Source organism: Anopheles bellator, chromosome 2 (assembly GCF_943735745.2).
Source record: "Anopheles bellator chromosome 2, idAnoBellAS_SP24_06.2, whole genome shotgun sequence".
Lineage (NCBI taxonomy): Eukaryota > Metazoa > Arthropoda > Insecta > Diptera > Culicidae > Anopheles > Anopheles bellator.
Genome location: NC_071286.1, coordinates 83,251,773 through 83,267,912, shown reverse-complemented (window position 1 = coordinate 83,267,912; position 16,140 = coordinate 83,251,773). Strand labels below are relative to the sequence as shown.

General features: G+C 45.3%; 1 protein-coding gene across 1 annotated transcript in view; it reads right to left on the bottom strand.

The window, feature by feature from the left end:
- The window catches only part of LOC131208208 (zinc finger protein 420-like), a 31,121-nt gene that overhangs the window by 4,276 nt on the left and 10,705 nt on the right, over nt 1-16,140 (bottom strand). Inside the window, exons 10-17 of the mRNA XM_058200859.1 lie at nt 12,022-12,105; nt 11,573-11,656; nt 10,812-10,895; nt 8,075-8,158; nt 7,495-7,578; nt 6,610-6,693; nt 4,577-4,660; nt 1,678-1,761 (exon numbers count right to left, since the gene is read on the bottom strand). Coding sequence (XP_058056842.1) covers nt 1,678-1,761; nt 4,577-4,660; nt 6,610-6,693; nt 7,495-7,578; nt 8,075-8,158; nt 10,812-10,895; nt 11,573-11,656; nt 12,022-12,105 — 672 coding nt within the window. The remainder of the gene's footprint in view (nt 1-1,677; nt 1,762-4,576; nt 4,661-6,609; nt 6,694-7,494; nt 7,579-8,074; nt 8,159-10,811; nt 10,896-11,572; nt 11,657-12,021; nt 12,106-16,140) is intronic.

Sequence of the window (16,140 nt, the reverse complement as noted above, 5' to 3'; positions counted from 1 at the left end):
ATAGGCTTTTGTTACACAGTATCAGCTAGCGACAGAGAGAGACAGAGCACGACCACGGTACCTGAATCCAAATTCAATCATTTACTGAATAACACAGCACAGCATGAACGAGGGGCACCAAAAAAGGATCCGCCATGATATAACGCTCATTATCGATTAGGTTCTCTCCCGGTCTGCAAAATGCATGTGCATGGCGCGGGAATGCGATTACAATGCCACAACTCGCAACCCTCATTACCCCGTGGGAAGGTTGAGGTTGCTCCTCTGCTGGTGAAATAATATAATTTGGTGTCGTTTGTCGTATTTTTTGCAGCCGGAACCAATGTGCACCAAAGAGTAGCACGTGCTGCCAAGTACGCAGCTGCATTCGATGCAATGGAGCGAAGGACGTGCTGCTAATAAGCACGCTAATCGGCCCGCAAAATTTAAATCAAACAGAGGCCCGGACGAATCAATAGGAATAAAACAAGGACCCCCAATCGATTGGTGTAAAAAGCGTGAAAAATGAAACGCTGAGTCTGTAGTTGACGATGATAACGCGCGCTCGGAAAGGGAATGATTGGCAGCACAGAACTAGTGGCACTATTCATCAAACAGTAAAAACGGCTTTCAGTAACCGATCGTGGCGTAACTTAAGTTAAACAGCATTAGTTCTTATGTACGGTTTCGGTAGACACACAGTACACAACGCTGGTTGGTTGGTGATAAGTTTAGCAATGCAATTGAACTCTCGTGTTGTGTTTGGATGATGTGTGCGAGCGGATGAAGGCATTAAAAACACGGCACGGATGACGGAAGAGAAAGATGGCGATGGAAACAGGTGAGACAGACAGAAAATAGTAACCGGCGGCCCTCACCTGACGTGGTTCTTGAGGTGCTCTTTTCTGGTGAAGGACTTGTTACAGTACGAACACCGATACGGAGACTCTCCGGTATGCAATCTGTTGATAGAACAACATGATGTAACAACGAAAAACAACACCAACGACACACCAACCACTGACTATGGTGAGCCATCCCACGTTTTCTGTTGGAGGCATAACGACGTTACACATATTCGAGATAGAGATACAGAGAGAAAGAGAGAGAGTGTGTGCAACACAGCGAAAGTTTGTTGTCACAAATCAATCAACAAACTTGCCAAAAACAATATAAAAAACCATACCCAAAACATCGGTTCCGTGTGGCAAAGGGTGAATTAAGATTCAGTCCCTAGCACTGATTGTCCTAGGCACGATCATGTAGGGGGTGGTCCTAGCTGCCTGATTGTTTAACAAAAGTCTATGGAGTTGTCATTGATGGGGGGAAGTTACAAAGCAAAACAGTTTACCATTTCGAACAGAGCATAATTGGAATCATTTCATTGCAAATTGCTAATTCTGTAGCAACGTATTGCTAAAAGTGGCAACATAAAACCAGTGATACAGCAAACGAAACAGTGACAAAACAATGAAACTTTTTGGGGGTTCAGTTTGATGTAAAGGGTCTCGGGACTTGTCTGTCTGCTAAGTAGTGGCCGATTTTCGAGATGAACTAAACTTTAGAAAGTTATTAGTGCGTGAGGGAGAGAGAGAGAGAGCTGAGAGAGAGAGAGCTGAGAGAGAGAGAGCTGAGAGAGAGAGAGCTAAGAGAGAGAGTTTTTCTGTTGGATTGATTGATTTTGATTGTTTCCCTCACCTGACATGATTTGTTAAATGCTCTTTTCGGGTGAATTTCTTCCCACAATACGTGCACTGATAGGGAGTTTCTCCGGTGTGCAATCTGTTTGAGGAATAGATATACAAATAATAGAGACAGAGACAAAAGACAGAAGACAGAAGAGAAACAAAAAGAAAAAACACAATCAGTAATACGCAAGTAAGTAATGATTGGAACAGAGAGAGAAAGAGAGAGACAGAGATAGATATGGGCAGAAAGTGACAGACGAAGCGCAAATGAGAGAAAACATTGGGTGTGCAGGCGAGCGAGGGAGCGAGGGTGATGGCGAGTGTGAACCGATTTTCATGAACGGAAAACGCGACAATCAGTACAAAGTATAAACACAGACACGCGGACGAGCCCGGACCCCGGAAGACGATTGTCGTCACATGAAGCAAACCGCTACTGGCCGCAGCTCGCGTGGAACTTCCTTTTGGTTCTTAACTTAACGCAGCATATAGCCACAAGGCAAAAGAAACCGTTAACTCGTTTCACAAGAGAACAGCGGAACGCACACAAAAGGACGAAAACAGTGAAACAATATCACACTCATTGTCATACCATTCCCTAACCACACTACATGATACCACGTGTTAAGGCGTTAACGGGTACTCTAATTTACTTTACTAATCTAATTAAGTGATTGATCGCTGATGCGTGTTTGTTTGCATACATGTAATGAGTATGTGTATGTGTGTGTGTTGGGGAATGTTCGGGGACACGATGTGAGAGGACATTTAAATACAGGATAAAGGAAACGGGGACACAGCAGGAGGACCAAGCAGTGGATCACGGAGCAGAATGGAGCCGCCGCGTGACTCAACACAACAAAAACGATCCCCGCCGGGGATACATTACAAATGGAACGAATTACTGTGCGTCATGAGTTACTTCCAACAACCATTGCGTTAGTGTGTTTTTTTAGGGGAAGGTTAACTAAAAACAATATCCCATTCGGACAAATTACAATTACGAGACAATTTACATATTGTACAAGGTTAGGGTCTGCACTCTGGCAACGAAACAAAATCAGCATAAACAATGGGACGAGCAACGATTCTAACCACAAGCCGGAATTGAGTTTGGGGAGGAATTTACAACCCTAGAAGGAGCGCGCACAACGACAGAGAGCAGTCACGGCGGCGGCGGCGGCGGCAGCGGCAGTGTTACAATGATTGCGGGGGGTTGGGGTTGCGGGTGGTGATCGGCATATTAGTGATAGGGAAAGAGAGGCACGCGCGCGTATTAGAAGCATTAGCTATACACAATAATCAACACACTGTAACATCAATCTCTCACCTGATGTGATTCGTTAGATGTTCTTTTCTCATGAACTTCTTCTCGCAATAGGTGCAATGATACGGAGTCTCGCCAGTGTGTAATCTGTCAAGTAGATATTGGTTAGTAGAGAAAAAGGAAGTAACAGGGAAAAGACAGAGTGACAGTGAGAGAGAGAGAGAGAGAGAGAGAGAAAGTGAGACAGAGTAACACATCAACTTCATTAGTGAACAGGAGAGGGTTGATTTACACCCGAGTTACAAGATGTGGTGTTAGGGGGGGTAGTTTGGGTTTGTTTTTTTTTTCGTTTGTTTTACTATCGTTTGCGGCGACGTCAACAACGCAACAACAACAACAATAACAACAACTAAAGTACACTACACCGGGCAACGCAAAACGCAGGGACGTGGTTGTTGTTTCTCTTCTCGACTTTCGAAGCAAAATGGTGGTGTGTGTTCGGGATTTTACTAATCGTTACAGAATATATGGTGGAAAGGTGGAATTTCGGTTTTCTACACCCTCTTTTTCTGGGGAATCTGGCGGGGCGAGAAGCTGAGGGTCACTACACACCTCAGAAGCAGTGACGCGCCGCCCTCACTTGGCCACGCGCACTGTGGGGACATAGTATGTGACCGACACGAGCATGAATCCTTCTCTCGCAATGCCTTCAATATTATGCTGTGTGTAGGTGGTGTGAATGGAATGGTGAGTGGCACGTGAACTGATCGTGTAGTACATGAACGGGAGATACAAAGGAAATAGTAGTCTGTGTTGTGTTGTGAACGGTACGCGGGGTTGAGTCAGGACACTAAACCTGCGGGCCTGGGTGGTATGCTCTCTTGCTAACGGAAACCAATAACAGCGGTCAGAGTACGTACAAAAAGAAAATGTTGTTCAAAAGATTAACAGAAAGTTTGTAACACTGGAACCGAATGTTAACATGACAGGGAGGTGGTGCTGGGTGGTGGCTGAGCGTTAAAGGAATCGATAGGGGGTTGCATTCTTTGTACATGGTGTGATGGTGGGCGATGATACAAGGCGACGGAGTTACTCAGTTTATACAGTGCTATACAAACAAAGGTGTGTTAGAGTTCACCAGTACAGTATACAACTCCTCTATCTTTGATAGTACTAACGTTGGGAAAGGTCAGAGCGAACGGGCTACGTTACTTGGTTTAGACGAGGAAAGAACAGAAAAGAGTGCGAATCGTCCGAGCGACACCTCACCACGCACGTGTTGCCGAGCCCGGAGGGACCAATAGAAGCCGAACTGGATTGTTATCATTTTCCTTCCCTATTTTTCAAATCCAAATTTAATGTCCATTAGCTGTCGATGTTGTTGCCTGTACGCGCGCGCATTTTTGGTTTGTTTTCAAATTTATTCACTGCCGGGGACGGACTCTCATTATCTCAAAAAGGGACGAGGGAGTGGTATGTGACAAAAGTGACACAGCAACAACGGCAAAGGAGTGTCTCGGCGGGCGAGTCGAGCCGGCACAGAGAATTGAAAAGGTGTACAATCGGGTGATGGTGGCGGTAGTGATGCGGGAGAATGGACTGGAGCGAGCAAAGGAGATAGAAGAAAAGTAAACATCCTCACCTGGTATGATTCGTCAAATGCTCTTTTCTCGTAAACTTCTTCTGGCAATACGTGCACTGGAAGGGAGTCTCGCCAGTGTGCAATCTGGTGGTTGTGGTTGGTGGTGGGTTGGTGGCAGAAAAGAAGTAGTAGTAATAGAAGAAAGAGTGGTGACGGTGGGCGATGGTGGTGGTTTTGGTAGTAGTGGTAGTAATGGTAGTAATTTGTTCGGTTGTACAGGCAGAAAATCGATTTGACGGAATTCAAATGAAAATTCGTTTCAATTCACGAGAGGATGTAGTGGCAAGGACAAAAAAACAATAAGGAAAATAGTTACTTTCAAACACTACAATCAGTGGAAAAAGAAAAAGTACCAATTTCCAATCGAGGAAAACCACTACAGGGACATGGACATGGAACACAGAAAGAAAAACTAAGACCCCGAGAAAAGATTGAGAAAAAAAATACGCGACACCGCTCGGTGTAACTGTGAGAGTCATTTGTCTGCTGTTAACAAAAGAGCATACTGGCGGCTTATCTAGAATCTACGGTGAGGATTAGTGTGATCGCTCTGTGAGTGGTTTGCATTTGGGACCAGGCCGGAAGTAGTGGCACAGTTTGTACACAAAACAATGACGGTGAAATGTTGTGTGCGCGACAATCACGGACACGGGTGTTATCAACGGTTTTTACTCGTGGAGAACGCGGCTAGTAAATAGTTCATTGCAGTTAGGCAACACCTGTTTAGTCGGGGTCTTACTTTTATCCATTTTCTAATGCTACATGCTAGAGGGTACAGGAATGGGGAGTGTGGGACGTGGGATTAACTACACTCAAGCGTAAAATAACCTTGTTGTTTGTCCAACCATCTGACACATTGTATTATTATGTTGTTTAAAGTTTGATCATTGGCACGATTACACAATGAAAAATAAACACAAGTTGAACACAAAAAGATAAACAAATTGCAACAGAGTAAGAGTGTGGCGTTTCTTATCCTCCCTCGAACGAGCTGACTAATATAGTGTTGATCTCTCGATTGATTATGCTTCATTTGTTTTTGTTTTTTTTTTCGACCCAGCGTCACAATAGAGTCAAATACATCCAAGGAAACGTCAATACGCACGCGTTTTATGTGTGGCTAACTATCATGCACGAAATTGTTTCCCAGTTGGCGCACTGGCGACCAGGTGAATAAACACTACCGATAAATATTCCAGCATCGTGTCATGTTGCCTTCCTCGTTAGCCGTGTCGTATGATCGTGTACGGCTCATCAATATCGATCCCCGATAGATTGCTTTGCCAGTATCAAATTTAGAGTGTTCGAATTCCAAGCAAAAATGATTGATTCAACCAATTACTCCAGGATGAGTAATAACACCAAACAAAGGGCAAACAAATTTGGTACACTTATTTTGAAGATTTAAATAAGTAATGGTTCGCGCTAACAATTTCCACTTTAAACGTGGTCTGTGACTGTTTCAGCAGTAATAGGCAACTCCTGTATGACAACTATTACACATTCTGCTGTACGATGTGATGTGATGGCTAAGGAGCCCCATTGAATCGGCGCAAAATCGCCGAAGAAACATCGTTCAATACAAATGAGACGAACCCGGTGGGAACGGCACGGCAAACGGAATTCGACCACTTATTAATCAGCTCATTAGAGACGGGCACACAGTGTAAGAGGATATCGAAAACAAACAGAACGTCGACATACGATATTTTTTTGTGAACAAATGCGACACATCGAACAACACATTGATCAGTGATCAGTGAGCAACGATCTTTCGAGACATCCATCAATCAAACATCAAACAAGAATATAGCTAAGAGAGAACAACGCATCAGATGATTGGACCCCGCGTGCGGACAACGTATTTTACACCGTTTTGGGGATGCATTTCAGAAATGCGGCCTCCCCTAGAGGCAGCTTTTGCAAACAGGACACAGAGTTGTGGAAGGAAATCTTCAAAACATCAACGAGGGGGTTATAAGTAAACGTGAGTGGTTTAATAACAAGTAATGAAAAAAGAAAGTGTCCCTCACCTGACGTGATTCGTCAAATGCTCTTTACGTGTGAACTTCTTCTGACAATAGGTACACGTATAGGGAGTCTCTCCGGTGTGTAATCTACGCTCGGTTCCGGTTTGTGGTCGGTTGCCCCCCACCCCCCGGAAGCGGTTCGCTCGATCGGATAGGATCGGATAGTGCCGTGTTTACGAGCACGAAGAACAAGGCAAATGTTTAGGGGCGCGGGCGCGTGGCAACACGTTGTGCAGAGTAGTAGAAGGATCAGCAAATGTTGGGTCGAGTAGTAGTGACGGGACGAGTTTTGGTATGTGTGTTTGTGTATGTGTGTATCGATGTGAGATTGCACCGCAATTCCAGATTCCAGACCACACAAACACAGCCCGCGCGCGTTTTCCCGATTTTTTGTACACCACACCAAAACACCGCCGACAACAACGAGAATGTTGCAGATGAGAGAAAGAGAAAGAGAGAGAAAGAGAGAGAAAGAGAGAGAGAGAGAAAGAGAGAGAAAGAGAAACAGGACCATGTTAGCTTTAGAAACATCGCAACAACAGGACACGCACGATCGACGACGATTCGCTTGCGCCACGAACAACAGAAAAGCCGCGGATCCGTCAAGGGGGGGCAGGATCATGGTCACACGAAGCACACCACCGGTCGGTGACAAAAAGGAAAGGCCGTCCAAGACTTGCGCGCATTGCGAATCCCGGATAGGATCGATCTTTTCCGATCGCCAGCACCACCTGGCGCAACTTCCCCACCGTGGCTTGAAGTCACGTGTTTCCAGCAACAGAAGAGTGGAACCACGTGACCGACCGCGCATCTCTTTCGTCCGTGGACAAGAACGAGCCGTTTACGACCGGATTGCGTTTGCTCGTAACGGAAAAACGCTGCGCTCACCTGACGTGATTCGTGAGGTGTTCTTTTCGCGTGAATTTTTTCTGACAGTACGTGCACTGGTAAGGAGTTTCGCCCGTATGCAATCTACCGGGGGGTTATGTAGTACACGATCATTCGACAGTTGGCCGGTGCGAGAGAGAGAGAGGCAGATAGGCAGAGAGAGCGGAAGAAGGAGAGAAAGACAAAGGGTGGGACAATGTAGTATTGTTTAGGGGTACAACATATGTAAGGAGGTCACGAAAAAGATGTATCATCATTGCTAATCTGCTAACCACTAATACATTCTGAAGTTCAAGTTCAAAAGTACCCGGTTCGTTGCTACCCGGTTCTTGGCGAGCTAATCAAAGTGTGTACTCAAAACTAAAGCTAACTAAACGACGTAACAGAGCTCAACACATCGCCAAACCGATACCGTGTGTTCTTTTCACGGACTAACCAAACAGAGAGGTGTTAACTTTACTTTCTCCTTTGTCTTCTACATTCTCTACACAACGGGATTGGGTGGGTGAAAGGGAGCGTTTCTTTTAATGGGTTTTCTGGGGTGTATCGGTGTACTCTTTTTTGGACGAATTTTCCTCACCTGGTGTGGTTCGTTAAATGCTCTTTGCGCGTGAATTTCTTCTGGCAGAACGTACATTGGTAAGGAGTTTCTCCGGTATGCAATCTGGCAAAAATGACGATGATAGTACGGTATAAGGACAGAGAGCAAACGGGTGGGCAATTTGACGACGAAACAATGCATGGAGGAGAAAGACACATAATGTTAGACCGCGAGGGCGCGAGCAATGGAGATACATGAATGAAAAGTCAAAAGCTAGCATAAACAGCGATGTAATGAAAAACCCTGAGCCTCAAAAAGTTTCGTTCGTGTTTCGTTCAGCAAAAAAAAAACAGTGTAACAATCAACAATGAATAAGCTTACGCGACGATGAAGAGGATACGATTACGGCTACGTGGTGGTGGTGGTGCTAATGGGTAATGCAATGTTATCGTTCGCGTTGCTTTGAGAAATTCGCACAACTAACTCGAAGTGAAGTTAATTATCTGCATCATTTATGTGACACCGAATGAGTTGATTTGCGTGGCAAAAGTTTCGGGGGGTGGAACGGTTTCGAGAGCATGCGTTCAAAGGACACACCTACAGATTTAAGGGAGCTTTTGGACGCGGGAAACATGGAACATCTACAGGAACAAACGTAATGAAAAACAAAAAAACGGAACAAGGAACATAAGGGTAACGAATACTTGTTAACGTATAAAGCATTCCGAGAGACAGAGAGATAGAGATAGAGAGAGAGAAAGAGAGAAAGAGCTACCTACTCAGCTAATGCTTGTTAGATGAAATATGCACAAAGCGGAATCGCTCGCGGAACCCACAACCTTCCACGAGTGTTTGACCAGTGTTGGTGACAAGCACGGCCATACAATGTTCTAACAATTTCGCCTGACACGACACGCGTGCTCACAACAGACTTCCAATTGATCCAATTAACGAGAGGCCCACCAATAATATGCTCAATTTCGAGCGATCGCGACTTGCACGATCGTCTGTCGGAGTTCCCAAATTTGCCTCTATATCATTGTGTGTGTTTAGTGAAATTTGGAACAGTCAGTGAGAAGAAGAGTCAGAGCGTCATCTAGGAGCGAGGGAACTACACATTCATGCTTGTGATCTGGGAAACCGAATGATGATGGGTGGATGGGTGGTGGTGGGTTGTTGTGTGCTAAGCGTGGTACAGAGAGAAAGAGAAAGAGAGAGAGAGAGAAACAACAATGGATGCAACAGCAGCAATTTCATAATGGACAGAAGCAGCGGTGGGATTAAACTTGCGCCTTATGTGTGGCCTCTCCTTATCACTCCCTTTGCCAGTCGACGAACCGAGATGACCGATGAGTGTGGGGGAGTGTGTGGGGCCAAATTTTTTCATTTTTTGTCTTGGTTTTAAATTTCCAATTTTCCAATTGAGAGAACCGATACCCGAAGAAATTGCGGGATGAAAGAAAAATCAACTAAAAAGCAGGTGAATTTTGGTGGCCCAACCGGGCCCCTGGTTATGCGAGAGATTGATTTAGACTTTTGCCAATAGAGACAAGGAAAACAAGGAGCAAAGAGAGCGTGTTGAGGTCACACACCACATGACGATGACGATGATGATGATGGTGGTTGCAAGCGGAATCGCGAAGCGGGTGAATGATGCTAATACATACTATTGGCTCTAACGCAACAACACACAACGTTTCAATAGGGAACATGAAAATGATGATGCGAAGGGCAAAAATGAAACAGCTCAGGGCAGATCAGAGTACACTAATAATGATTAGTGGTGGTGATACATCGCGTGCCCAATGCTAGAGGACAGTGTAAAGGTGAGCATGATACACAACAGCAACAGCAACAACAACAACAACAACAACAACGACAACAACAACGTCATCATCAGTGACTCCGTTTTCTCCGTTGGCATCTAAAGTTTGCGAAAAAAAAACGAATCAAGAAACAATTGGGGTGCTCGCACAACCTCACCTGATATGGTTCTTTAAATGTTCTTTGCGCATAAATTTCTTCTCGCAATAGGTGCAATGATAAGGAGTTTCTCCGGTGTGCAACCTGTCAACGGTAGAAGGGAAACGAGTGTGTAATGTGACTGCGCCACACCACCCCCCAGGAAGTACGTTGGCTGCACGCGCCACGTTGTTGACGCATTGTCGTCCCGAGCTACGGCCCGCAGTATTAGAAAAGAGTCCAAAAGAGGTTGCGGCGCACGTGTGTATGGGTGTGTTTGTTATTGTTGTTACGTCCCCCGCGCCGGGGCTTTGGTCTGACCCGGGAGCGCCCGCTAATCGGTATTAGTTAGCTAAGTAGCGCGAACATTCGTTGAGACAAACGATCAAACCGATTTGATTCCGACGGTCGTCCGGAAAGGAGTTAGCCCACAATCCAACTCTCCCCCGTATCTTGATGCACACCTCTCTTACTCTCATAACAAACAAGTCTCTCGTGGTTGTTGTGGTGAGCTGGTGGTGGTACTTTCGCAGGAGTCGATCACCAACTCCTTTCGAGATGCGATCAGGAACCAAATCGTTTTGCTTTGCGCCCATGTAAACTACGGTAAGTGTGGTAAGTGTTGTACATGTGTATGTGTGTATGTGTGTTGGACCATCCAAAAGGTGTGAAGGAGCTTGTTTAATGTGCCAGACTTTAGAAAACAAAGGACGACGGAACGTAGGGGGACGCGAAGTTAGTTGAAAAAAAAACAAACGAACAACAACGCTATGAACGAACACGATTTTTATGGCGGGAACTGGCTGAGGCTCACCTTGTGTGATTAGTCAAATGCTCTTTACGAGTGAATTTCTTGTCACAGTATGTGCACTGATAGGGGGTCTCTCCGGTATGCAATCTGTCCAGAAACAAACGAAATGAAGAGAGAGAAAAACATGGCGGGACAGGGAATGTCAGGGAACATGGGACGGGAACACAAAGCGGGTTGGGAATTTGTAATGTACGACGGTCCACGAAATCGGTAGCAGACCGGGGTAGCAGATGGAACATGATCGTGAAAAATAGTAGACAAAACATGGTGGCGACAAAACAACACGCACACGTGTTATCAATCGTTAGAGGGGAAAATATGGAAGAGAAAGAAAAAAGAGAGAGAGAGAGAGAGAGAGAGATTTTTTGTATCAATAGTCGGTAGTGATCGTCTCTGTTTTTGAGTCTAGCGTCATAAAAATGGGCGCACTACAACCAAGTCAGAGAAGACGACGACAGTAAGCAGGCAAGAGCAAATATGCCTAGTGTCCCCTTTAAAGGTATTCACCCAATATTACTCCAAATATGAATTTCGCTTACTTTACTCGCATCGATCGGTCGTGTGTCTAACTTTGGCCGTGGAAGATTACTTTTGGACTACTGAACTGCCTTTCAAAGGAGTCGGTCTGAAGGAAGAGAAGGGACGTCACTCTGCTGTTGGGTAGCGCACACATTTTCGCTCGACGCATTAGACAGGGAAAGAACCAGAATCAGTAGCTACAGCTTGCTGATTCGCTTCGCTTGTGGAACGGACGATTCGCTCACCTGACGTGGTTTGTGAGGTGCTCTTTTCGCGTAAACTTTTTCTCACAGTACGTGCACGGATAAGGAGTTTCTCCGGTGTGCAGCCTGTCGGGGCAGGGGGCGCGTCGAAAAGGCGAACGACGAAAAGAAGGTAGAATTAGGTACGAGAGATGATGGAAAGAAACGCTGTCACTTGCACATGCCAGCATAAATATCGCGGGGTTAGTGGGAGACAAGGTGGTCAATGCTTGAAAACATCGAAGTCGAACGCTTCAACGCTACTTTCTTTCCACTTGTGATCAATGATCGAGACCCGATCACCATTTGCTACGAACTCGAAATCTTTATCATCATTAACGCGGAAATGCTTCCGAAATGTTGTACGGGGACAACTGAGCTAGAGCTAACAGAGAACGAAGGTAACATTGACACATTGACAGTTCGTTAGGTTAAATGGGACGGATTCTCACCTGACGTGATTTGTTAAGTGCTCTTTGCGGGTAAATTTTTTCTCGCAATACGTGCACTGATACGGAGTTTCTCCGGTGTGTAATCTGGGTTCAATCGTATCGATGTTGACGACAAGAGCAGGAAGTACGACACGCACGTCGGCAAAAGGGTCAGATAGAAAGAAAAACATACACGAGTTTTGTAGAGAAAGAGAGGAACACAGACAACCCCATCGCCTCTAGCAGTTCATAACAATTCATGAGCCGACACACAGAGAAGCGGATTGATGAACACGACGGGTCACAATGATATTATTACGCCGTTTCGCTGGACGTGGGGACAGCTTACGAGTGTCGATCCAGCAGAATTGGCTTCTACTAACAATCCTTCGCAAAAGCACGTCGCGAGTGAATCAAACGAGAAGCTCGTTGAACTCATAGTGGCCATAGAAACATAAAAGTGGTGCAAAACCGACAAACCCACGTTTGATCCCCATGGAAGGTATCGCGCGATCGATGACAGCCCCATCAAACCCTTGGATCAGTTATATAACACCCTCGTCGAATTAACAATGCATATTTTACGATATAAACTGTAGACGTAACTACGTTCTCTGAAAGCTATTTTCACTCGTTCTTCTGAACTCGTCGAAACTATGTACTCAACACAAGAGACAAATATCGGCTACTACTGCCCAACGTCTCTATAATCAATAGAAAACAAAAATACTCAACACAACCCAAAAACAGAAAAGAAAACCGATTCAACTAAACAAACAAACAAATAAACAAACAATCAAACAAACGAACGAACGAACGAACGCAAAAATAATGGCAAATCATAGCAATACGGTGTCAGATGGCTAGACAAATTCTATTACGGTATATGGAGCAACAATCGATAGAATGATACAAAATACAATTCCCCATATTTGTGGTTCTATGTGTTTTTGGGTTTTTGGGTGGGTGGGTAGGTGGTGTGTGTTTGTGTGCTGTTGAAAGTAGCGTCACGGTTTGGAAAGCGAATTGGGGAAAACGGGAAACCATGGGCTATCGGGGTACAGAGAGACAGAGGGCGTGGACTACAGGACAGGAAGCAGGAACTCTATTGCGCTGCACAGCTCATTTGTTTTTCCTCCCTGAAAGTTGCAGGCACTTGTACCACTGTACCCTTTAAACAATCGACTGTGCTCGAAGATTTAGGAAAGACCAAATGAATACATGCGCGATCGACACATTGCACTGTTGGGCACGAAACAGCAGGACACTCAGATTTGATCGTAACATTAAACGTCAGTAGGATAAAGGGGGAAGTTTGACGTTACATTCAGTTCATGACAATGTCATTTAATACGCAAAGGCACGCCTCGCAAAAACGTGTCGATCATGGTTTGCATTAGATTGGGAACACGAAAAGAAGCTTGGCGCGCGCGCGCTGCTGAAACGGAGGGCTTTTGGGGATGTTTGTTTGGGGATCTCGCAAGAAGGATTAGTACATCGCGCTACGGGACTGCATTTTGGCCTGTGTTGGACAGTGTTGGGAGTGTGTTGTGGTAATATTTATATATAGATATATATGTTTTATGCTCATTTTGTTTTGTGTTTTTTTTTAAATAATTATTAAGGATAATAAGTACATCACAATTGATATGGCATTTATAACAATGTGGCGGGGACAAGGAAAAAAGGGGTGATTGGCTCTGTATATTTGTGTGTTTGTGAAAATAAGACGGATGATGAACAGCGCTCACCTTATGTGATACGTTAAACGTTCTTTTCGGCTAAATTTTTTATCACAATACGTGCATGCGTACGGAGTCTCTCCGGTATGGATTCTGTTTGGTTGGGAAAAGTGAAGAAAAAGAGTGATTGAACAGAAGAGAGAAAAAACGATTGGTATTAAAATGTTGGCTAGAAGAAGAATTATAGTTTGGTGGTTTTGTGGTTTCGGTTTGGTTTGGTTTGGTAGGTGGTGGTCGGTTATGTCTCAGGAGCCTCACATTATGATGGCTCACACAAAGGTGGTAGTGATGGTCTTTTCGGGCTCCGTTTCTTTGTTTTTGCGTGTTCATCAATCGATTGCCTGCTGTTTGATTTGCTGCTAAGAATGACGTTGTTGCCGCCCCCTGTGGCTGTCGAACACTGGGCAAAATGTGGTGATCGACAAACCGGATCAGGAGGCGCGAGCGATAGAGAGTAGAGTTTGCCTCGATTCGCGATCCGAAAAATGATGGTGCTGGTGGTTGTATAGCACATACACAAACTTTTATAAGAATATGCTAAATTCGTTTGCTTTTCTCAGTAAAACCCTAAGACTGTGACTTGATTCCACAGCTAACACTATTCAGGGCCTAAAATTAACTTTAAACCGCTTCAAATTTAACCAGAAGAGATAAGAGAGAGAGTTAAAGACTGATCCCGTCCAGTGGAAGAGAACGTTAGTGAAGACGTATTTCGACACACTCAGGAAGCGCGAACAGTAACCTCGTCGCCGGAACTCCCTGCAGAAACCAACCCGACGACGACAGTAGGAGAGATCCGATCCGATCCCGCAGGGACTTCTTTACAAACTCTACTCTCGCGCTTTCCGGCAACAACACCGAGGCACCCATCGGGAGAAGGATTCACTTAACTCAACAGAAGCAATAGTAGCAGTTGGTGATCGCATCGCAAAACAACGACAATCTGGCAAGCGAAAGAACAAAACACACAGAAACTCGGAGGGGACTCGACGACGACGACGATGAGAGAGAGAGAGAGAGGGCGGAAGGATGTTCAACAGTCGATCAGTGTCCGTATTTGTCTGTCTACCTATTGGCTGGGTTCGTTTGTTCTCTATTGTTTATGCTCTACTAGTGTTGGTTCGAGAGCCGGACGTTGGGTGTGGCTTGGTGTGGTCAAATAAAACGTATCAAATGTAAACGACGCTCACCTTGTGTGAATCGTTAAACGCTCTCTTCTACTGAACTTTTTTTCGCAATATGTGCACTGATAAGGGGTCTCTCCTGTGTGCAATCTGTAGAAGAGAAAGAGATAGATAGAGAGAAGGAAAGAGTTGGCCGAAGGGGGGCGAGGGCAGGGCGGAAGGAGAGCGGTGGTGATTAGAGGGGACGGTCGGTCACACGTGGCAGCAGCAGCAGCAGCCGGAGCAGCAGCAGGAGCAGAACATTTTCGACGCTGGCCATTGGAGATGGAAAGATGCCTGACCACAATTTTGACAAGACCAAAACCAGCTTAGGGAGATGATGGTCTCTCCGGTGGCGCAGACGGGAGGATGTATGCTTTCGTTTTCTACAGAGCGAACAATGAAGACGGAAACCGCGCGCGGATTCTCCTTGAGATAAGGTGCGTTCGAAGTGACAGTTAAAAGAGGAGCAACCAATATTGATAAACACGTTCGACCACGGAACGAATTCCTTTCGCAGGTGTCGTTCTCCACACTGGGAACCGGGGGCTCACTGCCTGTCTAATTGGTGTATGTATGCGTGTGTTTGTGTTTGTAAATCCATTATCACTTTATATGCAGCCCGCAGAAAAACCAAAGGAATTTATTATTAAAATTTGAAACACAGAATTTAAGGTGAATGTGAACCCCGTATGAGATGCTAAACTTCCATCATAACAGAAAAAGCGCACAGAGCAAAGCGAAGACCAAACACTAATCAGCGTACGTTTTGACCTCGTCTTGACCCCTAGGGTCTTCTTACTGGCAATAGGCAAATTGGGCCCCTCAAATCGTTCATATTCAAAACCCGCGATAAAAGATGTCACTCGGAAGCAATGTATTAACTTAATTTACTTTTTTCAAAATCACCAATTATTGGCTCAGAAGTTGAATTATTGATACGATGTTCATTTTGGGTGGACCAGAATTTGGACCCAGGACGACTGGTAACGGAAGCAATAGAAAACGAAGAGCACAACATATCCCCCCTTACGTGAACCACAACACACCACCGGCGGACACATCTTCTTTCCATCGAAACAGTCCTTCCAATGACAGCATCCGTAGAGACAACACAACCGCCCGACGACCACGTGCTGCAGACGGAGAGAACTCGAAGGGGAACACGGAACCCGCCGCCGCCGCCGGTCGCTTGCCGTCGCCCTCCCCGGAAGTAGACACAACAGTAAACGGGA